We start from the raw sequence: 23,736 nt of genomic DNA, 5'->3' as shown, positions 1-23,736 counted from the left end.
AGGCTGCTCAAAGCCCCATCCAACCTGCACTTGAAAACTGCCAGAGATGGGGCAGCCACATCTTCCTTGGGCAACCTGTTCCAGTGCCTCACCACCCTCACAGTGAAGAACTTCTTCCTTACATCTAACCTAAATCTCCCTGGTTTAAGTTTGAACCCATTACTCCTTGTCCTGTCACTACATTTTCATGCTGCTTCATCCTTTGAAACAAAAACCTGTAACCTCACAGCAAAAGCTCTTTCTAGCATCAATGTTTGAAAAATCTGTCCAAACTTGGCCAAATTATAAAACTTTGAAATGTCAGTCTGAGCAAACCACTGCAGACTTGGTGAAAAGCTTGCCCCCAGATTCCATTTACTCGGAGCACAGCCAAGCCACAAGAAAAAGGTGGGAGCATCCGAGATCCTTCCCCAAAACCACCTCTGGCAGTTGCTTTTGGAGAGCCCTAGAGCTAAGCAGGAGCTTGGGCAGTGCTTTCGGGTATCCAGTCCTGTGTTGCCATCACATTCAGTCAGTAGAGACGACATCAATGAAGACATAAGTGCAATTGTACCTAAAGAGGTAGAGGAAATCAAATAGGGATATAACCTCTTCAAGAACATAGAATATACAAAGTATTGTGAGACATGACATTCAGGTGAGAAGAGATTTGGCAAAAAAGGCTAAGGATGTACTCTGCAGCAACAGCAGAGCTGAAATCTGTGTGGATTGCTAAACCACAGCTAAAACCTAAACCTAGGAAAACAAAGGCAAAGCTTTCTACTATTAGAAGAATGTTAGGATCACAAAGTCAAGTTTTCAAGCTTCACAAAGTCTCAGAATTGAAGTCACCTCTTTAATCAGCCCTCCTCCCATTAGGCAGCAGGACAAAGTCTTAACCTCACATGCACTTCCCAAGGACCCATCTGATGATGGCCAGTGGTCATGTATCAGTGTCATATACCCAGCTAAGCCAGCTGCTGCAGGGCTGCTGCTGCACATTTTGCAGCAGCATTCAGAGAAGGGTGGGAGACAGCACACAGGGGAAAAAAAATGTTTCTGAGACTATGCCAAGTAAACGGTGCCCTCTGCAGTTCCATCCCTGTCTGGTTTTCACCAAGTCACTTGAAACAAAGTCTGACCAGAATGCCAGAAATTACCAGCTACTCATTCCCTGGGTGCAGTACAATTAGATCCTGAGGACTGATATGCATAAATGCTGCGCAATAGGGACCACTGAGAACCGTAATCTGGTTATTAAAGTAGGAAATTCAAATTCTAACTCTCAGTTATTGATATGTTTGAGTTCAATCTCATTGTACCTCTGGTTCCTATCTGTAAAATGAGAACAACATAACCTTACACCTTCTATGAATACAATTAAAACATTAATGGTATGAGGTATGCAAGACTTAGTGCTCCTAAGCACCATGTTCATGAGCACTTGAGGGAATTTTTAATTGTGTGCTCAGTCTAGGATTTGAGCAGGCTCTAGGCTAAAAGATTTACCAACGGGAATCATGTCATTAAAAGACAGTATGACTCTGCAAGGAGGCAGCCACCTATGGTGCTTCCTGACTCTAAGTACTGAATTTCAAAACTTAAATACATATATTTAGGGTGGGGTTTTTTTATTATTTTATTGTAACTGAAAGAATGTCAGATAGAGGGTGGCACTTTTCTCCTACATACAATGGATGTAACAACTATAACTTGTTGGGTTTTACTGTAACAGGTGATCATGATTTGATCAAGAACCTCAGAACCACCTTAGAGTCATCCCTTCTGAAGAGTCTCTTAAATATGCAAGTCAAATTCCTAAAGCTAAGGCTACCATTTGTGGCATTGTAGCAGGTACACTCACTGTTTAAAAGCCAAATCCTGGTCAGAGAATCAGAGAGTGACTACAAGCTACTGGGCATCACAGATGTGCGCTGAATAAGAGGAGCATAGTGGGAGCCAGGCTGCTGCTCATCACCTCTACTGTAAAGGGCAAAAGAGGGAGGGAGGGAAGAAGCACACGGCAGCAGTCTTTTTATGTACCGCTTGCTTTCCATAGCAAACCAGCCACACTGTCTGCCTCTTGGATGAGCCAAGGTTCAGCTCTGTCCTTGCTCCAGCCAAGGTTCAGCTCCTTGCTGCAGCTCCCACACCCGCTGCCCAATCACATACTGCTGCCCTCTGCTCCAGAGCATGGACATCAGGGCAGAAACCCTTCCTAAGGAGCACTGAGGAAAGCCCTGAGCAACCTGCCTGCTCCCAGTACCATCCTGCTCTGAGCTGAAGGCTGGGCAAGAGACCTCCCAGCGTTTCATCCAACCCCAACAGTTATGTTTGTGAATTAAGCTGCCTTGTGCTTACTTTCTTTAGAGAGATGTGTTGGGCAACTGGTGTCTGAAACCTTTACAAACAAATGAAAAAGTAAAGTAGACCAAAAGAGTAACTACATTAGTGCCTGCAAAGCCATCATCACAACGATGATTTAATCACAGGTCTTTATTTGGCTTGATGATTGGAATATGACAGCACACTGATAGTTAAAACTAAGTTTTGTTTTGGTCATTGCTCTTAAATGCTAGTTACCAGCTACATTGCTGCTCTGACCATCACTCCTGGATGAACTACAATGTCAACTTTGACAAAATAAAACAAAAGGGATTTGTACAACTAGCTGCCTGATTAGGATTGGATCTCTTGTGATGGAGAAAAAGATAGTCTGGCCACCGTAAGATAATGACACATTTGGATCACCTTAAATTCCTTGCCTAACAAAAACTGGAAAGAGGCATAGGAATATGCACTGCAGCTCAGAGGTCAGAGGGATAAATATAAAAAGTGGACAAAAACGTCAGAGACATAAAAGCATCTGAACAAGACAACATCTTTAGAATCAATAGACATTATTTGTACACATAATTCATGTACAAATAATTTATTTAATTAAAGGGCATGTGTATCAGTGTCCCACCAGCATATTATGAATAGCACTTACATTATGGCAGTGCATAAATGCAGGATATTAGCATTCTACCCACCCTAAATAAAAAGTTTGACTCCATCAATTTTAATACACAGTTGCTTAAGAAGTTGGCTACAGCTTCATGGCAGCCTGCCCAGATCCTTTGCTCAATCAAGCAATACTTGTCTTTGACCAAAAAAGAAAAAAATTGCCAACAGTATCCTTGCTGAAATGTCTGCTGGCATCTGCTACTAATATAGGGAAAAGTAGGAAATATGTAAAGACTAATATTTTGAGTAACCATAGGACTAGAAAATTAGCTGGTTCAGTAATTCATTATTGAAGCTACCCACTTTATTTAAAAAAAAAAAAAAAATTACCACCCAACTTTTCTCTGTCTTTTTAATTGTATGCACATAAGAACTATTGTTCTGTAGACAGTTTAAAGACCTGCATCATACGCTATTTACCTTTGTTTATACAATGCCAGTATGTCACTGTGCCCTAGGCAAGGTCACCAAACTCCCAACAATGCTGTAGGATGTGGCAGAGGAATCCATCTTTAATAATTAGCCTTCATTATACATGATTCTGCTCATAAATCTTGATGCATTGTTTTCTCGTATAATAACTATCGTGTACTTTCATGTACCCTCTATATCTCTTAAATCATTAAGTATTTTACAAAATACAATTTGGCTGTATGTTTGCATGCATAAAGCAAATTGCTGCAATAGCAGTGCTCTAAGTGTGACCTGACCAACTGGAGCACCTGCCCTGCTCTGTGTCTTTCTGGTCTCCTCCTGGGGATGCCAAGACTGCAGGAGCCCAGTTTTCCAGGGAAGTTAGATGACTTAAAACTATAAAAATGCCTGAAACGAACCAATCCATTTTATTTTGGCAGTTGTGATCCTCCTCAGATGCAAACACTACAAGGAACCGTCCTGGACTTCAAGTGACTCAAGAAACTGATCAGATAAGCAGGTGAGTCGGCTTATCAGAGGCAAAGTCAACCCTCCTGATTTCTGAGATGCTCAGAAGATGCCTCCGATCTGGAGCTACCTCCAGGTTCAGCCCTGAGCCCGACTGCTTGTGGCACCATCCCCACGGTGCCCGACAGGACCCGGGCAGGTGCTGCGGCTGGGGGTCCGACCTGCCTGCACCCCGGCTCTTGCCCGCAGCCCCACCTGCCCAGCGACTGCCAACCGTACCCGCGCCGGCAGCTGAGGCGGTGCCGGAGCGCTCCCCGTCTCAGCCGGGGTGAAGCCCCGAGGTCTCCGCTCTCCGGCGCCGCGGCAGGTGCCCCCCAGGCGTCCCGGGCGTTCCCCGGGGCGTCCCCTCTCGCCGGGAGTACGCCGCACTGCCGGGGCCGGGACGTCCCTCGGGTCTCCCCTGAGGCGGCCGCGGGCAGGTAGCGGCAGCCGCAGCGCGGCGGGACTGACCTGCGAGGCGCCGCTCCCGGACATTCCTCCACAGCAAGTCCCAGGCTTTGGCGGTGGAATCCCGCAGCTGCTCGCTCAGCGACCTCCGGAGCTGCGCTTTGGCAGGGCGGCGGTGGTGGCTGCTCATCCTTGGCGGCTCAGCATGCTGCCCCAGGCAGCCTCGCTCAGCGCCGGCAGCAGCTCCCCTCGCCGGGGACGGGCGGCGGTGGCCACATGGGGCCGTGGGGCAGCCCCGCCGCGCCGCAGCCCGCGTCAGGCGGGCGGCACCCTCACCTGAGCGCCGCCCGGCACGCCGCACGCCCCGGTCCCCGGGGCAGGACCGCCGCCGCCAGCTCTCCCCAGCGCGCCGTCCCGGGCCAGGCGCCTCGCCGCCCTCCGCCCTCCTCCCCTCCCCCGCACCTCAGAGTCCCCGCGGGGCGGGGAAGGTGCCCCGGGGTCTGGCCCAGCTCCTGCCCCGCGGGCGAGGCGGGTCGCCGGCCCCGCCGGAGGGTCTGCCCCGCAGCTGCTCGTGAGGAAATGGCCGTCCCCGCCCCTCGGCCTGGTCGGGACCCCGCGCACCTCGGGCCCAAGGACCAAGGACGGCCCCGCTCCTGCGCGTGGTAACCCCGCTTGTGCCCGTAGCCCTTCACCTGGGAACTGCCCGGGCCAGTGTCGCTCAGCCGCTCCGCTGTCATCGCCCAGACCCGGCCTGCCCTCTCACCCACCCCGCTGCCAGCCCCAGCCTCCCTGCTCCCTGGACAGCGACCGGGAGCCGCCAGCGCAGCCCCACCACGCAGCTCTGCAGGAGCCCCTCCGCAAAGAGCCGGCATCGGCCGCTCCAGGGTTAGGTCCCCACCTCGAGGTGCCAGAAAACCTGCCTCGCAGCGGGCTGCCTTATTCTCGGAGATGTAATAGGTGCTTCACCTATGCCACGACTTTTACAGAAAGAAACCTCTTTTTCCCGAGGTCTCTGTTTATCAACTCTCAACCCAAGCTCAAGCCACAGTCCTTGCAACACAGCCTCTTCCCACTTCTTTCCCACTTGCTCTGCATCCCAGCCACTTGCCTCCCACCTCCCTCCTTTTGCATCCCTTCCACCCCCTCCTCATCTTCTCTAACAAGCTCTTGCAATCCTAAAAGGTTTCAAAACTGAACCCTGGCAGCCACTTTTTGCACACATTCCTAGACTAAAAGGAATCCTGATTCTTCCATCCCTATGAACTAGACAGCAACACGAGGGCCTTTCTTCCATTTAGAAAACCAGTTTTGGGTCTCTGCTTCCTCTGTGATCTGGGAAATACTACTGTAAGAGTAGTCCCTTCCCTCCATGGGCCACCAGTGGACTGCATGTTTCCCAGCATGACTGGCAGTAGTCTGATAGCTGAGAAGGACAACAGGAGATTCATTTCATTTGATTACAAACCATTACTTAATGATTACTCTTTCTGCAGAGTATCTCTGTTGTGCAACGAAAAGACTGATGTTCCTGAAAGTGAGTGCCATGCACTGAAACAGCTGAACACCCTGGTGAAGCAGTCACATTATACATTATTGATACCCCTGTCTTGTTTAAATTAAAACTGTAACTGCAATGTCAGCAATACCCATAGAAGTGAAGAGCAAACAAACAGATGTATTCCATGTTACCACTCAGTTTAAACAACATCTTCTGGTTACTCTCAATTGTGAATTCGTTTTCCATTTTCCCTGTTCTTAAAAGGTTTGTCGTAAACTACTTTACTTTATCTGATACAGTGGAGACAATGTGCTTGGCCAGAACTTGTGAAGATGATGTATATTATTCTTTTTCCTGCAGTTCCTACTACAGTGTCCTCCAAATGACTGGACAAACTCCTGTGAAAAAAGGGATACTTTCCAGGGACGGATGCATCCAAGATCTGGAAGCATAATTATGTAAATACTCCCACATCCCATGATCCAGAGCACACACCTGCTGATGCTAATGGGAAAAGAGAGGATTACAGTTCCTACAATCAGCTTGTCTTCCCCTAAATCTGCCTCTGACCTCTGCCTCACTTTATTTAATTCCCTGGCAACACAGCCATTACCGGTACATCAGACCTATGATGCCTGTTTTCTGCCATGCGCTCTTATCCACTAGGAACCAGGTAGAGATGAGAAATTAATTTCTGACACTGTACCCAGCTGCCCTATAAAGTTCATTAGTGACACACGGTTTAAAGGTGAAATCATAAAATCAGTTTTGAAGGTTTTGTATCATACTGCTGTGTTACTAACCACAAACAATAGTCCATGTCAGTTGGTACTGTAACCCTCAACAGTGCTCTTCTGGCAGCCACGCTTGAATGTGCCCTTTTACTGTGGCCAGCCTGCCTAGAAGATAGATCTTCCTTTCTTCAGTTGCTTTCTGTGATGGCCAGAATGTAGTGATACAACAAAAGATATTCTGTTCCCTTCTATACCATTTTTGAAAATGTTACTTTATCAAAAATGTCCCTAGAAATCCAGGTTTATTGAAAGCAGTTAATTCACAATGAGATGTTAACAATTGCTATACCATGTTATCTCATCACAGGTTATTAAGATAAACTCTAGAGATCTGGCTGTATTTCATAATCAGCAGCAGAACTGAATTGGCAAGTCTAGACCAAACTCTGTGGCAGGCACTGACAAAAGCCTTACTAATTTCAAGTACTTTATTGTGGAAAACTCAATCCAGCAGCAAGATCAGATGCTGTACTTTTCTCCTCAAAGAAAACAGTGCTCTTGAGTAATGAAAAAGTAACTCATGCAGCAACTGGCCTATTCCTATTTTATGCCTTTAATCATAGTCAGCTGTTCAGAAATCAAGTTACCAACACCGGTATTTCTGATGTATTACACCTAGTAGTAGTAGCTACTGCTGTTACAGGAGCTGTAACCTGCTTGAAGAAAGGTTATGTGTTAGGGATCATTTGTAGGTCAAAGATGTTTCACTTCCTTTTAGGATGTTAGAAAGCGTGACCAAACGGTAAAGTTATGCTCTCCTTCCATGCATTTTCATCCGTTGGTTAAGTGCGTAAGTACCCAACAGATCACTGCTCTTTTCTACAGCTTGAAACATTCTGACATCCTGAACAAGATGGATAAAATTTCTGGGGGAAAGAAAAGGAAAGCACATTTTCCACAGAAACTGTGGAAACAGAAATTCTCCTGCTTATACTAGTCATGACAAAATGGTTCTGCTTACAGTAACTGCAGTGGAAACACTATATGATGAACAGAAAATGGAAAATTCCCAGTTACCCTAAAAGAAGCTGAACTACGATATTTGTCTTTTACCATTGATTACATAACATTGACAGGAATGAAAGTGGTATTTCTCTGTCTTAAAAACTTGCAAACATGTAAAATATTGAGGGAAAATCCAAGCTAATTACACCCATGTTCTTATGCCACCGGGGCACAGAAGTCTGATGTTCTAATTATATATTTAGCAATTTATAGTTCTTCCCGATCACCATGGTAATTAAACGCCAAGTTAATTGATACTACATAGTAATCTGGCCTCTAATTAGCAGTGGAGTTTTAATTTGTTATAGATACCATTATGCAGTCTGATCTAGTCCTAATAAAGTTACTGTAAAAACTCCCCTGCATCTGGTAAAAAGAGAATCGGGCCTAAGAAAATAGAAAAATGACTACATCTTGGTTTGCCATTTGCAAAGGCTATGATGAAAGTACAACTGCTTTCTTTTTCTTCCCTCTAGGCTTTAATTATGCTTAATCGGGATTTTTTGTTAGTTTAATCAGTTCACAATATTTGTCTGCTTGTAGAAGAACAAAAATGGGTATGTCTTGCAGAGCAAAATGTGAGAAGAGTACATCCTTGGTTACTGTGTGCTGTTTAATGCACACTTGTATCTCTTAAAAAGCAATAATAAGCAAAAGGAAATCAATTAGTACTGCAAGATCACTGATGAAGTCTGATACTAATCAGGCCATTACCAAATTTTATAATACATCTAATTCTTCAGGAATGGACTGTGAATTAATGAAGCTTCTCAAAGTTTGTTATTCTCAAAATGGCATTGCTGTGCTTTTTTAGCTTCAAATAGTAGCTCAGGCAGCCTAGATACAAATACATCAAATAATATTTATAACTTTGGCAATGATCTTTATCTCTTTGGGGGTCCTAGAGCTCTGGAATTTGTTTTCTATCACAGGCTAAATGTCCTGAGTGTGATGTTGCAAGTCTGGGTTACCACTGGAAAGGAAGACAAGATTTGAGGTTTTCCATTGCTTGTTTTCCTAATAGCAGACTGCAGTGGACAGCATACTAATTCTGCAGTGGAAGTTACATGAAAAGCACCGAGGGCATATGAGTAGGTGTCCTCTTTGACATCTAAGTAAACAAACAAACGTTTTGGAGAGAGAAAAATAAGAATCATTGTGAACGAGGACAAAATGTTCCAGCTTGTTCCCTGGCACTTTTCTCCTTGCTTGTTATTTATATATGCAAATTATCATCATTTTAAGGTAGCTTTAATGAGGATCAATTATAAAGCAGTTTCATACTTTACCAGATTATCAAGAGATTGGCACCTATCTGTTCATCCTTCTCTGTTTCAGCTTTCTGAAGTGCTGGGAAAGGATCTCTCCGCACTTTGCCAGCAGCAGAGCACTGCTGGCTTTCATTAGTCAGGGCCAAATTCTTTCACTTTTGTTCACAGTGATTAATGCTGAAGTAAACAGGACTTCTTGCGGTATTCACTGTGAAAAGGCTCTAAGCATGCTCAGATATAGACTACAGTAACAAAGTATCTGCTGTTTGACTGCGCTCCCTCTCATTTGCTAAAACTGGCATGGAGGGGGTGGCGGGGAATTAAGCTTTTCTTCTGTTCGTACAGAGGATGACACTTTATTATTATTATTATTAATAAACTGCATTATCAAAGCACTTAGAACCAGAAACTGGATAGAGCAAAAGTACAGTCTTTGCCTGCAGGAGATTACAAACTAAATATAAAACAAGGCACCAGTGGAGAGAAGAGCTAACGGGGTAGGAAGGGTGGAGTACAAGAGAACAATAAAGCAGTACTGGCCAGCACAACAACTACTGGTGTTAGCATACCAGAATTATTTTTTGGATGGACTGATGCAAAGCGAGTTAGCAAGAGGGTCTCCAAGGAAGTTAATGTGGTATCTTTATATATTCAGAGGACCAACTCCCAAGCATGAGGGGCACTTCTAGAGAAAGTGTGTAAATGTGGGTTCGAAAATGTATTGAGTAAACAATGAAAGTTGGTATCCCGTACAGACAGAATGTGGGGATCCAGCTTTTAATACTGAACAAATAATAGATAGGGAAGGGAAGGGCCCTCAGCCTTAAGCCAAGTAGCCTCCACCTGATGCAACAGGAAGGCAGAATGACCTTTAGTAAATAGTAAGAGCAGAGAACTGCCAGAGTATTTGCAGTTGGGATGCACTGAAGTGGACCAGATTGTGTCTGTCAAGGAAAAGTAAGTTAGGACAAAGATGAGATGGTAAACATGGGATGAAAGTTTTTCATACAGCAACCAAAAATTTTCACCTAGAAAATTCCTTCTGACAAAAAATAATTTTATACAGAATAAAGATTAAAGAAATACCAGTTTTCCTGCAAAAAAACTGCCACTTTCCTTGTTTTACCATGGAGCAGGACTTTCACATTCTGGCTAACCTTAACTTGGACTTTACTCTCCATCTCACATCCTGGTTGTACCTAGCTCTTACAGAATATGTTTTAATAACCCCCCTACTTCTCCCATCTAGTCTCCTTAACTCAGCCTAAGTTGTGACAGGAGAATGATGAACTCCAGGTGAAGGCCTGTGTGACAGGTAAAGGATGCTCTGTTCTGCGAGAATGGTGAAAAAGGGGACCAGGAGGTAAGTGAACACAAATAATCATTGAATGGATCATTGTCAGAGTGAACAGAGCATTTCTACTGAACAGCAGACAAAAAAGCTGGTACTTTAGCTGAAATTCTGAAGAACTGCAGCCACAAAAACCCTTGCACATTTCTCAGATAGCAGAGAAGAATGGACAAAACAAACCAAGTGCCAATAAACTTTCACTTTCTTTCGTAAAATGCTCTGTGGACATCTTTATAACATAGTATGTTGCAGATACAAAAGCTTGGGCTGGGAAAAGCCGGTCCCTGTAGAAACAGCCAATTCTTCGACTATTAGACAACTGGGAAAGTGGCATACATTTTATATGTGTAGATACAGTGTTTTTTACTGGAGCAGAACTTGAAATTTTGAGGTGATAAATGCCCCTGAAAAAGTGAGCAGCTATGCTGAAGCACAAAATGTCTCCACATAGATTATTGCCTCTGTTCCTCCCATTGCAGCTTCTGGTGACTAATTTTTCCCCTGCTTTTTAGGTGCTTGACAAAAATATATTATTCTAAACTACATCTTTCTTTGCTCTCAGAGTGCTCATTTCCTTAATATTGTACTGGGGCCTTGTGTAAACCAGGTTTAGTTGCTTTTTTTTCCAAACTTCCAACTGTTATTACCATCACAGTAGAAATAATTGGAACATTTGTGTAAAAAAGCCTTGCAGCAGTCAGTGGCAATTTAGCACACACTGTATCTGGATATTGGTTCAGGGACGTGGGAGCTTGTGTTTTTTTGTAACTCCTGGATTACAAAAGAAAACATGATCAATCTTGACAACAGGGACTAACAACAATGCAACGGAATTTTCTGCAAACCAATTTATTTATAAGAGTAAGAACTTTTTTTCAGATACACAAATACTCCTGTACACCCACACTTTCCTAATAATCCAGGCTACTGCCTGATGGGAGCATACTGCCAAGTAACAGCATAGTGCAACCTATGGATTTTTACAGAGTTGCCTTCATTACTGGTCAAACAGCTACTACTTTAACTTATTTAACAGATTTTAAATATATATATTTAATAGAATTGAAATGCAATACTACTAATGTTTTTGGACAGGAACTAAAGAATGTTGTGGCCAGTTGCAACAAGGGACAGAATTTCAGGTAGGCAGGTTATAATATCAGAATCAAAAGTTGGCATAGGCCCAAGTCAACCCTTATTAACCTAAGCAGTTCTACAAGATCTTGAATCATTAAGGCTGATTTTAAGTTTCTTCTTGCTTCCACTGTAAAGAAGGGCCAATCAGCTATTCACAGTATTGTCTGAGTCTCATGTGAGGCAAAGGCTGGTGACTATTTGACTGTAAGCACCATTTCCCTGTTGGGAAGGTTTCCCAGCTGCTCAGAGCCTGCCTAAGCCTAGTCCATCACCCAGCTCTGGAACTATGTTCCAGTGGGCTGAGTGATACTGCCATTCCTGCGAGTATAAAGCTTAAGCTCAGGAAGAATGCTTGTTTCATGACGTTTAACATATCTGGGTATTCCCACTGAGAAGCAGGATATTCATGCTGTGAAGAAGGGGCTGGACTAGGTGGATCTGCAGCTCTTTCTATCCAAAAATGTCCCTGTTTCTGTGAGAACATTTTGGTAGTGTCAGGCAGCACCTGTATTCCATTAACTCCAAAAGCATTTCAGTGTTTACAGTAACCAGGAAATGTCGATGTCTGTGTTATATTAACAAGTCAGCAGTAACAACTGCAGTTTCAGTTTTTAGAGCTACATGGAGAACAGTTTACTGTGAGCTGCTGAGAGTTTTACTTCTCTTGCTTGAAACATGAACAGGCCTGTAGTACTTCCCTTGAAACCTTTACAGAAAGTGCTGGAGAAAAAAATTATCAAAAGAAGCCCAATACTGCTGCAGTATTGGCTTCATACAATCAGGTAGGCAAAACTGTAGTTGTGAACTGCAAGTCTGAAAAATACCTGTGACACCAAATTTGTATCTTCTTCACGTTAGTTTTCCTTACACCCTCCCTGCCTTTTGCATGTATGCTGAAGGGGTTTACATAATAGCATAATTTCATTCAAGATTCAGTACCTTGGAAACAAAGCTATGTTACATTTTTATGTGGACTATACTACATAAAGGCACAGAGAGGTAAGCTATAAGGTGTTACTGCATAGCAGACTTTATGAGAGCACTGATGCGCTGCTCTGTAATTATAATCTCTGTAAAAGAATTTGATTGTGACACATGCAATAATAGTCCAACATGCAAAGTATAACTTATTGTGGTCTTCCAAATAGACTCTGACTTCTGAATGCAAGAGGTAAAAAAATCTATGTTATGCACCCATTTACTTCTCACAGAACTGAATTTTAATAGTGACATTAAATTACTATTATATAAATAGTAACATCAAACACCATGGGGGAAAGCTAGAAAATACTAAGATGTTTTTCTTCTCTCTTTTGAAAGTAGTACTTGGTAAAGCAATTTAATTCCCAAGAAATGCAATAGCAAGGAATACTCTATAGCTGACCCAGCATACCAAAGGCAGAGAGAGCTTGTGGAGGTGTTTCCCATCACCTGCTGCTGTGTATAGTGATGTGACCAGAATGACTACAGAGGTCACAGCCATTGCTCTGTACTGATAGTGCTACCACTTGCTTTCCAGAGAAAGACAACTTTTTTTATTTAGTATTACTTGAAAAGTTGATTCCAGAAAGAACAGGCTTCGCCTCCCCCATGTACTCCCTTGAAACACTCTATTCTAGATGGCCCAACTCCCCCTCTTATTATTAATAGACACTTTTTTGAGACTCTGCAAACACAATTCCCTTTGACTTCACTTAAGTGCCATGCAAATGAAGGAGAATGCAAGAAAAAGTTATTTTGTTTGTATGTCTTGCTGGTTCCAAAGTAATCAATTTAAGTGTGGCAATGGTTTCTAGTGAAAATAATTCTTATTTTGTGGTGCTGCAGGTACAGATGTTGTTCATGTTCTTATTTATACTACTGTCACACAGGCTCACTTCAACAGCCTTTTGTCATTTTGTGCTGACATAAATCTATTCAGTAGCAATTATCGAAGATTGTTCTACATTTCAGAGAGGTTTTTTAACCTCTCTGAATTTACATTACAAAATGTTGTAATTTACATTACAAAATTCCATGTAAGTTGCTCAGAGAGTAGGTGCTAAAGGAATTATAACTCATCACGATCAGGCAGTTAGTTTTTTCTCCATTTACCTGAGAGAGAATACTGATTCTAAGTAATCCTTCATGTTGATTTCATAAAAATTATCAGATATTCAGAGATCAAGCCTTAGAAATATTTTAGTGAATGTCACTGCTAAAAGTGAAAAAAGTGTACTAAGTAAATATGAAAACAAAAACCTACTTTTCTTATGCCTCAGATTGGAAGCTATTCCCAATCTGTATTCTGAAATGCTGCTAAATGGTTTTGTAATGGTCTAAAGTAGTTCACTGCTACCAGTCAAGTCAGAAAAAAAATACCATTTCATCTGGAAAACATTATCTTCCTTTAAAGATGAGGCTATTATCCTATATAGATTTGGGTTTATCCACCTCCCTCCATCCTATAGCTCATCTCATATCTGGGCAGTATAAATGCAAAATGGGTTGTATACAGTACTAGAAAGTAACAGTAGGCTCTTATTCTACTTTGTACAGGTATAAATTACCCTTTTAATGAAGAATTGATAAAACTGAAGGTCTCCTCAGTAATCACCAGGGACAGCCTCCCTTCCTACAAAAACTGCTCTAATCATTCTTAAAAAACCAAACAAAACCAAAAAATAACCCACTACCATACAGACCAAACACAGGGACAATCTCATATTAATGGTGAAATTCTTGACTTGCTGAAGTAATCATAAAAATACCCATATGCTTCACTGAAAAATTTCACCTACTGTGGGTACTTCCCTTTCCCTGTTTCTTCTTAAGAATATGTGAACATAAAGCCCTCTGTTTCATGCTGATTTGATGATCCTCATTAACTGGGGAAACAGGTTCCAGCACATGAGGGGGCTACTTATTTTGACTCCTGCATTTATTGGATATCCCTATGACTTAAAGGTAACGGGGAGTTTAGCGCTGCAACATTTTTTCATTAGTTAAATAAAATGATTGTATCATCTATGCATATCATCCTTCACTGACTTCTCTGACTTACTCTTTTTTGTAGTCAGTTTTATGATGTTGACAATGCTGGACATCACTGTGATATAATTCCCTGAATTTGTACAATGACATTATAATAATACCAACACTGTTCTTTATGGTCCATATGAATTAGCATTTTATTTGCTTTTACAACTAGCACTGCAAATTGAACAGCTGCTTTCACTGAGTTGTTTTAATTAAGCTGTCCATAATGTTGCCTGGGTATTTTTCTGAACTGGTAACACTTCATTAAGTATGCGATATCAGTGAATGCTTCAGATCATTCCTGAGCATTACCTCACACTTAGGTAAATTGAAATCCCACCTGCTTTGAGGATATCAGACCACCTTGCTTTGATGATTTGAATTTGGTTCTCAGAAATCTTTCTAATCTTTAGTACCCCAGGAAATCTTGAGTTTGCTACAGATTTTGCCATCTGTTCACTCACTTGTCAAGATAATGAAGCTTTAAATGATACTTGTCCCAGTAAAAGTCTTCTAGGCAACCTATTATTAGCCTCTTTTCATTCTGAAAACTGACAAGTTTAATTTGGATGTCTTTGGATCTTTTATAAAGTTTATGTGCTATGACCAAAATTTCCTTCCCACACTGATTTCTCATGTTCTTTCTTCTCTTTAAGAATGCTGGAATATTAGTTTGGAAAGCCTAGATAAATTTTATCTCTTCCTGTTTTTCTGTGAAAAAGCTGCTTCTCTTTCTCTTTTCTTTTACAGAGCGACACTGGTTCCTACATATGTATTCTCCTCTGGGCATACTGTAGTTTGTTTTGGTTTTTTTTAGAAACATATATGATAATTAATATGGGAAGCTGTAATTATTTTTGCTGCCCTCAATGACTTCTTTTCATCTTTAAATATAGGTATCATTCTAGTTGCCTTGGACAGCTGAACTGACAAGTGTATTCCAACACTTCCACTTTTATTTCAATTTCTGAAACTGCTTCTTATTTGCAAAGATGATTCCAGAATGCACTCATATCCAGGCACTAAATCTAGAAATACTTTGCCCAGGCACAAAAGAGTCATGATTTTAAAAACTTAAAACTTTAAAATCTTACACCCTAAGTCACTGTCCGATTTTCAGGAGTGCTTACCACTCATCAGCCACTTCTGAAATCCTTTCTGAAAATCAGGTGATTTATTTAAAGGCATAAACAGGAATCTGGAAGTTCATTTTTTGGTCCTCAGCTTTTAAACCTTGCTTCTTACTACCAATAAAGTTTGTTAATCTTCAGCCAGACAAGGAGACACAACCCGTGGGTGATGTCATGATAGATCATGATAGGTCCATTAACCAGCAGAAAGAAAAGCAAGAAATTGTTTTGATTGTAAGGGTAGAGAGGGAGTATTATGCATGGCTTTAGAGAGCTTGCAGAGCCAGGAGGAGGACTTGATCCAGCTGAAGAAGATGTTACACTCTTAAAATGCCCCTCTCCTGTCATTGACAGAACAAATACTTTGAAAACCATCTTAGTCTGTAGGTAAAGCTGGAGGTATCAATTCTATCTCATGTTTCCTGTTTCTGTGGAATTTTATTAGGATTTCAGAACTTAACCATTGCAGACTCAATTGAAAAATCTCAGGTTAAGTATGTGTTGGTTGCATTCTAGTCATTTTTAAAGTCTCTAATAGATTTAAAAGCACAGTCCTCATGATTTTCAATGGAATTTGTGTTCAGAAATCCTATGACTTATTTCTCCTTTTGTTCTTTTTTGACATGGGCTATGTTTTGATGTGGAGACACTGGGATTGTTTTGCTATTGAATAACAACTTTTCTCTTGCAGCACCAGCTGTAAAACATGAACATCTTGTTGGATCACACTCCAGAAATCTGAAATGGGAATCTTGCCAAAGCTTAGGTCTTCCTTTTTGTTTTGACTGTCGCATGTCTCTTGCTTCTGTTAGTACCACATTCCTACCACTTGTGCTTTTCAGACACCTATGGCCAAACTCGTTCCCAGTGTAACTCCACTGAGCTCAATGGAGCTGCAACAGAAGAGAATTTGTCTCAGTATGTCTGTGAATTAACCAGTCATTTAAGCTGGAGAGTGACACTGATAAGCAATAACAGCACAGGAGTGGTGAAAGGAAGATATCTCCTAGTTAGTTTTGGACAGTTGACACTAACTCCATTGTCAGATAAGTCTTACTGACTGTGGGAAAAGCTGAGTGGGAAAAGTCACACTCGCTGCCTGCTAACTGTAGGAGGAAAACAGATCTGGAATGCAGAGGAAATCTTGACGTTATCTGTTCCCCCAACCCTACCAGCCAGGCAATCAAAATAACTAGCTGAGTATCAGCTGCCTCTGTTCCAGGCCCAAACAAATGTGCCCTCTTGACAAAGCTTTTGCTCACAGGAGAGGAGGCAAAGAGAAGGAAAGAGTCTAAAGTGGGTGTGGGGGAGTGTTTCCTGTCAAAAACCAGAAGCTGCTTTTCTGTAATATCTAAAAGGATAATGATGAAATAAGCCTAGGGCTGTAAACAGAGGTGGTTCTGTTTCCAGAGGACAGCAATGCATACTCAACAATCCCGCAGCCCTACGCAACAGAACTCCAGTACTTCATCACTCCACTTGGCCTCTGTTGACATTGTCAAGGACAGTGTGCCCCAGGCTCCAATAAAAGAAGGATCAAACCCAATGGAACAAAACCACTGGAAAGGACTTCTCTGTGCCCATCCTAATTGTGTTGTGTAAGAATAAAGTGCAGCCATTTCATATGGAAACTTGAAGGTTAAAGTTATATCCACCCCACGGATCATAAGACACAGGGTCTATCAAGATCTAAGGAAGCACAATATACTATAATTACATCAGTGTTCCATGGAGCCATCACAGCAAGTGAGAGGTACTCTCACATATTTCTATACGTACTCACTTACCTTGTGCAGCTTAATACTCTGGATATCATCCCTATATGGTACTGCTTAAAAACTTCCACAGATACGGAGCTTTTGAAGAGAAGCACAGCAACAAAAGCAACAAATAAAAAGGTGTATTTGAAATTACATTACTGAATATTCTGAGTTCTCCAATACATCATCCAGCCATTGAGTGTGCTGCACTAGTTCTGTCTGTCTTATAAATAGGTGAAAACATATAGCAGGAGTTTAGTTTAACTTTGGAAACTCACACTTTTGTAACCAAATGAGAGTCCAGAGAGCTGTAAACTGAAGATTCTGACAACATGTTGGTGAGTCAACGAGAAAAGAAAAGTGTGAAAAGCAAGGCTAACTTTATGTGCTATACATTTATAAAATAAACAGATGCCAACATCTGCAGTCTGCTAGTGATGCCTGAGTGCCTATGACCCTGTGCATGCTTTGCCTACTAAAAGACCATGGAAATCAAAGCCAGGGGCTTCTCTTGATGGAGGCCTGGCATATATAGTAAGACAAGTAATGCCAGGAAAAGCTGTAAGGAAGACCAGTCGGTCTCACAACATCCCCAGTCTGTGGGATGTTGTAATTATTCCTTTCTATATTCCCTCTCCACTGCTTTGGGAATCAGGCACAGAAGAAATAGTTCCCTGAGTATCTTCTCCTATTGTTGCACCTCAGATCCTTCTGTCTTTGGCAGCAGTGGACCACCAACACCCTGGGCCTTAGCCACTTGTGTTCTGATTTTTCTATATCAAGAAGCCTTGACCTGCTGCTGGCTGAGACTATGCTAAGATCTCGGATGAGTGGTCTGGTGTGCATGAGTAGATATGGATGCTCTCCATACCTACAGCACTAACCTGAGTTCCTTTTGGTGGCGAGCTCAGCATGGGCAAAGGACAGAGCAAAAGGCAGCCAGCATGATGGGGACCGACATCTGAACACCAATCAGCTCATGGACCAACATGCATGAAAATAAGCTCTTGACAAATAGTTTGAATGTTGAATTAGAAAAAAAATGTAAACGTTTCAACTACCACCTTTTGTACAAAAACCACTGATTATAATCTAAGGCTGTAAGGTTTGTGAGGGAAGAACTCCCATTCTGCCTGTATGGTGCTCAGAGGGACACTACTCCAGGCCTGAGGCCCATTGTTACTACCTCAGTACCAACAATTTTAAAATATTAAATAGCAGTCCAAGTAAACTGTAGTTTTAAGACCTTGCTAAAAGAACTATATATATTTCATGAAATATAATGTTACTGAGCTTCTCATTTCCTCAGCTATGTAGAGGAATTGTTTGATTCTGAAATGCTGCAAAAAGTGGAGATTTATTTTTTTTTCTTTACAGATAGAAATAATTTTCTATGCAGGTATAAACGCATCATTAAGAGACTGATCCTAACCCCACCAAGTGGCTGGTGACTGCAGCTGACACAGGTTCTACAAAGGAAGAATCCTTAATATTCTACAGGATAAAGCTGCGAGATTTGATGCTAGAATCAGTTATTTTCTCAGAATTAAGGACATTTAAAAAGAAATCAATAAACATGGATTTGAAAACCATTCAACCAATCTAATACCTTCAGTCTTATTTATGAATGCGCATTTTCCTGACTTTTATAAGTAAGCTTTTCTCACAAGGAAGTGTTATCTTAGTGTGAATTACATAATACATGCAATTATATACTGCAGTAAGGATATATCTTTAGATCTCCAGTAAGCTAAGATTTCCAGAAAATGAAAGTTATTAGTAAGCCACAGAAAATGATAACTGTAAGTGCTCATGTAATAATAATAAAAGAATACACACACGCACACACACACATATATATATTTTCACCAGTTGTAGTTTGTGGAATGAATTAATTTTTCCTCAGCTTTGCTTAAAAATAAAGTCAGCATTTCCTTTTGTATTTCCACACAGAAGTCATCCACACCAAACTGCAGACATTGCATACTTCACAGTCTGTTCTTCCTATTTAAAATTTGCAGCTCATACTAAAAACCTGCATGGCAATCATCAGGCAGACCTATGCCATGCACAGAGTGCACCAGGCAGCTTCTTAACTGCTCAATACACTGCTTAACTTTAAACCATCACTGAATCGATGTGTATGTCAACTGTGACATAAACCCATTAGTTTTCACGAGAATTACACCAGAGAAAAAGTTGTCCTCTTGCTTTAAAACAAATTGTCCTGAGATACCCAATAGCCTTGGAAATCAAGAAACATGCCAGGGTAGGTGCATACCTAATATAAACAAATTTCAACCAAAAGCTTAAAGCCATTACCTTCTTAGACCCCATGTCAAAAGCCAACACTTCACCAAGGCCGGAACAGCAGTTTCAGATGCACTTCAGATCCCACTGTACCCAACTTTTCCTATTCTAGTTGGGTCTTGTCAGCCCACACCAAGAATTTTGTGTTCAGATTTGGTCCCCGCTATGATCCCCACTAAGATGTGGACAGGCTGGGGAGGGTCCAGAGAAAGGCCACAGGGATTATCAAGGGGCTGGGAAGCCTGCTGTATGAAGAAAGGCTGAGAGAACTGGGCTTGATCAGCTTTGAGGAAAGGCAGCTCATGGGAGACCTTACCACCATGTTCCAGTATTTAAAGGGTGGCTACAAAGAAGATGGAGAGTCCCTTTTCACAGGAAGTCACATGGAAAAGACGAGGGGTAACAGACACAAATTACTCCTGGGGAGAGTCCAACTGGACAAAGGAGGAAAATTTTTCACAATGAGAACAATCAGCCATTGGAATAACCTCCCTAAGGAAGTGGTGAATTCCCCATCGCTGGATGCTTCTAAGATTTGGCTGGACAGAGTGCTGGGACATTCTAGTTTAGGTCATGCTTTGCCTAGAAAGATTGGAGCAGATGATCCTTGAGATCCCTTCTAACTTGGTATTCTATGATTCTATGACTTAATAATACCCAACTATAATGCAACCTTCTGTCTGTTTTCTTGCATTTGCCTTTCTTACTGCTCTGCCCTCACGAAGACACAGCCAAAATCACAACTGACAAATGCCATTATATGCAATGGAATTATACATGGGATGGCTTGCATGCCTGTGCAGCTCTGGCCTCCTCCTGTTACCGCATTTCAGCTGTGGCTTGACAGCATGGTGGAAATCACTAATTTGTTTTCTCCTTGTACTGAGTGCTCAATAAATACCAGCATCTCTATGTGAATTTCTGTCATAGCAACTTGCTGGCCTGGATGGAATCTAATACAGACAACAGGAAGAGCAGAGACTGGATGGTTTTCATTTGAAAAGCTTGCTAAAGAAACTCTCCTGTTTCTTAGGAAGGTGCCCCTGTAGTTGACATTAACACTACACAGCTCTCTGTCCTCCTCTAGTGGTCCCATTGTATTTAGGGAGAAGCTTATGCAGTGATTACTTCTTTGAAGTTAATGTGGTTATTACTCACCTGCAACATGTTGAGATCTTGCATTCAATTCTAATATGAGCAGCAGTAACAGGTCTCATCTCTCTGGTGCTCATGGAAGTGGAAACTGGCATCTTTGGCCATAGCCAGTCACAGCTACAAAGATTCTGTGTCGTCTTGTGCCGTGGTCATCTCCTCTGAGCAGAGGCTGCACCATGGCAGGTTATTCAGTACCATGAAACAGTGGCATGGTCTGACGGTGATCCCAACAAAAGGTCTTATGTTGCAAAAGGTCAGAAGCTGGTTGCTTTGTTCCATAGCTTTGTTGCCCCAAATAACTTAGATTAAACATATGTTCCAGTCAGAAGCATTTCTCTGTGTTTGCCTGCCTGACTTGCAAAAAAAGAAACAGAGCAGAATCGATCTTGTGTCCTGAGCTTTTCAGAGACGGGCTACATGTCACTCCAGTACAGCACAAAACCTCAATCATTAGGAATTGATCCTAAAGGGTTAAATAGCAAAAAAAAAAAAAAAAAAAAAAAGAACCTAGAGAACTGTTACATGAGGGAAATGTTTTCTAATGAGAAACACTAAATTGCAGGAACTGCTACCCATTAGAAATAGTTTCTGTGAAAACAAAGGACTCCTACCATATAGCTCATTCTCCCATGTGCGTGTGTCAGAGCTGTAATGTTTAATTAGAATTATACACCACTAAAGATTCATTTTGCTGCTTACAAACTTTAAAATGTCTAATCTTCAAATATTTGAAGTTAAACCTTGCCCAGGAAATAAAATACAAGGACATATCTTGCATAGTGGCCACCAGAGAGGTCTGAGGGAAAGGTCTAACTGAACCAGAAAACAGGTATACTAGATTTTTTTATTATTCAGTGAAATTTTTCCAGGCATTTGTTACTTTTGTAATAATGTTAAATGCCAAAATGTGGCCTCTGACATGACTCTTGGAAAATGCCAGCTTAAAGAAAGTTGTTTGCTCAGATTCAATGGAACTGAATATGGCTGGCTGTTTGCAACCTTTGCAAGACATTTGTTCAGTCACAGAAGAAAAACACTTCAGAATCCTAATGGCTGACCTTAGTTACAGGAAACCAACACCCCCTTATTCCAAAAGAGGCAAAACTTTACAGCAATTTATCAATTTGCATCAGACTGCCATTTACAGCAAGATTCCTGTCATGTCTCAAGAGTAGTTACAAACCCAAGCTCATCTATCAGCCCTTTAGTGCTCAGCTCTCAGCTCCACTGTAAACAAAAATGAGTTAGGAAAAATGTTTATAATACCGTCATTCTGAAGCCACCTATATTTTTGTCCTGGGTTCAGCAGTAGCAGTCATGTTTTTTTCCTTTGTGTTAGCTGGTGCAGTGCTGTGTTTTGACTTCCAGCCTGGGAACAGTGTTGGTGAAGCCGATGTTTTCGGTGGTTGCTAAGTGATGTTTACCCTGACCAAGGACTTTGTGAGGCTCATGCTCTGCCAGGGAGGAGGGGAAGCTGTGAGGAAGCAGAGACGGGGCGCCTGACCCGGGCTAGCCAGGGAGGTATTCCATACCACAGCACGTCATGGCTGGGGTGAGGGGTAACTGGGAGTTACCCGGAAGGACACGGGCTTCCGGGTGGAACTTGTTTCTTGGCCGGTGGCATCATATTCTCTTCCCTTGTTATTTTTCCTTATCATTGTTGTCGTTGGTGGTAGCGGTGGTGATTTGTGTTGTACATTGGTTGCTGGACTGTTCTTGTCTCAACCCGTGGGAGTTGCACTTTTTCGATCCTCCTCCCCGTTCCTCCGGGAGCGGGGAAGGGGAGAACCCCGGTGGGGGGGGTGGGACGGACCTCGATTGTTGTCAGCCCGGCACCACTCACTGGGGGTGAGTGAACAAGTTACCTGACTGGGTTTAAACCACGACAGTTCTTTTTGGTGCCCAACATGGGGCACGAGGGGTTGAGATAAGAACAGATCTGACTGGACTGATAGTCACTCGTCACAATGCTGATTTATTGGCTCTCAAGGTTGTTCCTCTTGATCTCACAGTTTCAGTATATCGTATCTTACGTCCATCCGGTATTTGCTGTATTAGTGTTTTTCAAGTGTGGGGCTTGGGCTAAGGTTTTTGTCCCATTGTACTTTATGGTAATGACTTGTAATACAATAGAATCATTGATCATGAAACTGATCCGGCTTATGTTCCCAGTGTGGTCACCACCTTTATACTTTGGGAGGTATATGATGGAGGTGCTTAGCAATTACACATCTTTTTTCTCCTCAGGTGGTCAACCTGTGAAGGAGACATCCTTTTACCCTCCCAGTCGTCCTCCCAGACCATTTACATTTGAGAGTTTTGAATTTTTTGAATGGCCTTTTAATGCTGTTGAGACTTGTTTGCTGATGGTGATGGGAATCACCATGCTAACACGTATACAGAGTGTGTTTTGCCCACGACTGATTTCAAGAGTTAAGCAGAGTCAGGTTTGGGTCTTGTCTGGGGTCAAACAACAATGTAGGAGGACCAAGAGATTTTCCCTGAGGCTGGACAGCCATGAGTGGCAGGGTGTGTGGGACAGTATGGGCAAGTATCTAGGTCAGTGGGCCCCTCCAGTACTTTGGAATTTCACTACCGAACAACTACAAAATCCAGAAGAATTAGTAAAACACTTAAATGAGGTGTGTGGTCATTCTGGCCATACCAGAGATGGACAAATCATGGCAACGTGCTGGGGCTTGGCCTATGCTTACAGGGCCTTGTTCAACACTATCCAGCACCTTCAAAAGGAGAAGAATGTCGGCGGATCTGAGGGCAAAGCAACAGTCGCTACTCAAACTTTGGCTGCAATGAACAGCACAGCTACCCCAGCGGCAAGTACAGCAGCTGCTCAAACTTCAACTGCAACAGACAGCGCGGTTACCCCAGCTCCAAGCACAGCAGCTGCACTAACCCCAGCGGCAAGTACAGTCGCTACTCAAACTTTGGCCTCAATGAACAGAGCAGCTACCCCAGTGGCAAGTACAGCA

At 42.2% G+C, this 23,736-nt stretch overlaps 1 protein-coding gene across 3 annotated transcripts in view; it reads right to left on the bottom strand.

The window, feature by feature from the left end:
* STARD13 (StAR related lipid transfer domain containing 13) overlaps positions 1 to 23,736 on the bottom strand; it is a 300,610-nt gene that overhangs the window by 141,575 nt on the left and 135,299 nt on the right. The window contains exon 1 of one of the 3 annotated variants that reach the window (XM_062615058.1): positions 4,381 to 4,719. The exons of the other annotated variants lie outside the window; for them this stretch is intronic. Within the exon in view, the coding sequence (XP_062471042.1) occupies positions 4,381 to 4,507 (127 nt within the window). The 5' untranslated portion in view covers positions 4,508 to 4,719. Of the gene's footprint in view, positions 1 to 4,380; positions 4,720 to 23,736 lie in introns of those variants that run through there. 3 annotated transcript variants of the gene reach the window in all.

This window comes from Pezoporus occidentalis, unplaced genomic scaffold (assembly GCF_034315485.1).
Source record: "Pezoporus occidentalis ecotype Australia unplaced genomic scaffold, CSIRO_AGI_Poc_V1 ctg18, whole genome shotgun sequence".
NCBI classification, from domain to species: Eukaryota; Metazoa; Chordata; class Aves; order Psittaciformes; family Psittacidae; genus Pezoporus; species Pezoporus occidentalis.
The sequence above is the reverse complement of the archived record's forward strand: the minus strand, read 5'-3'. Positions and strand labels throughout refer to the sequence as shown.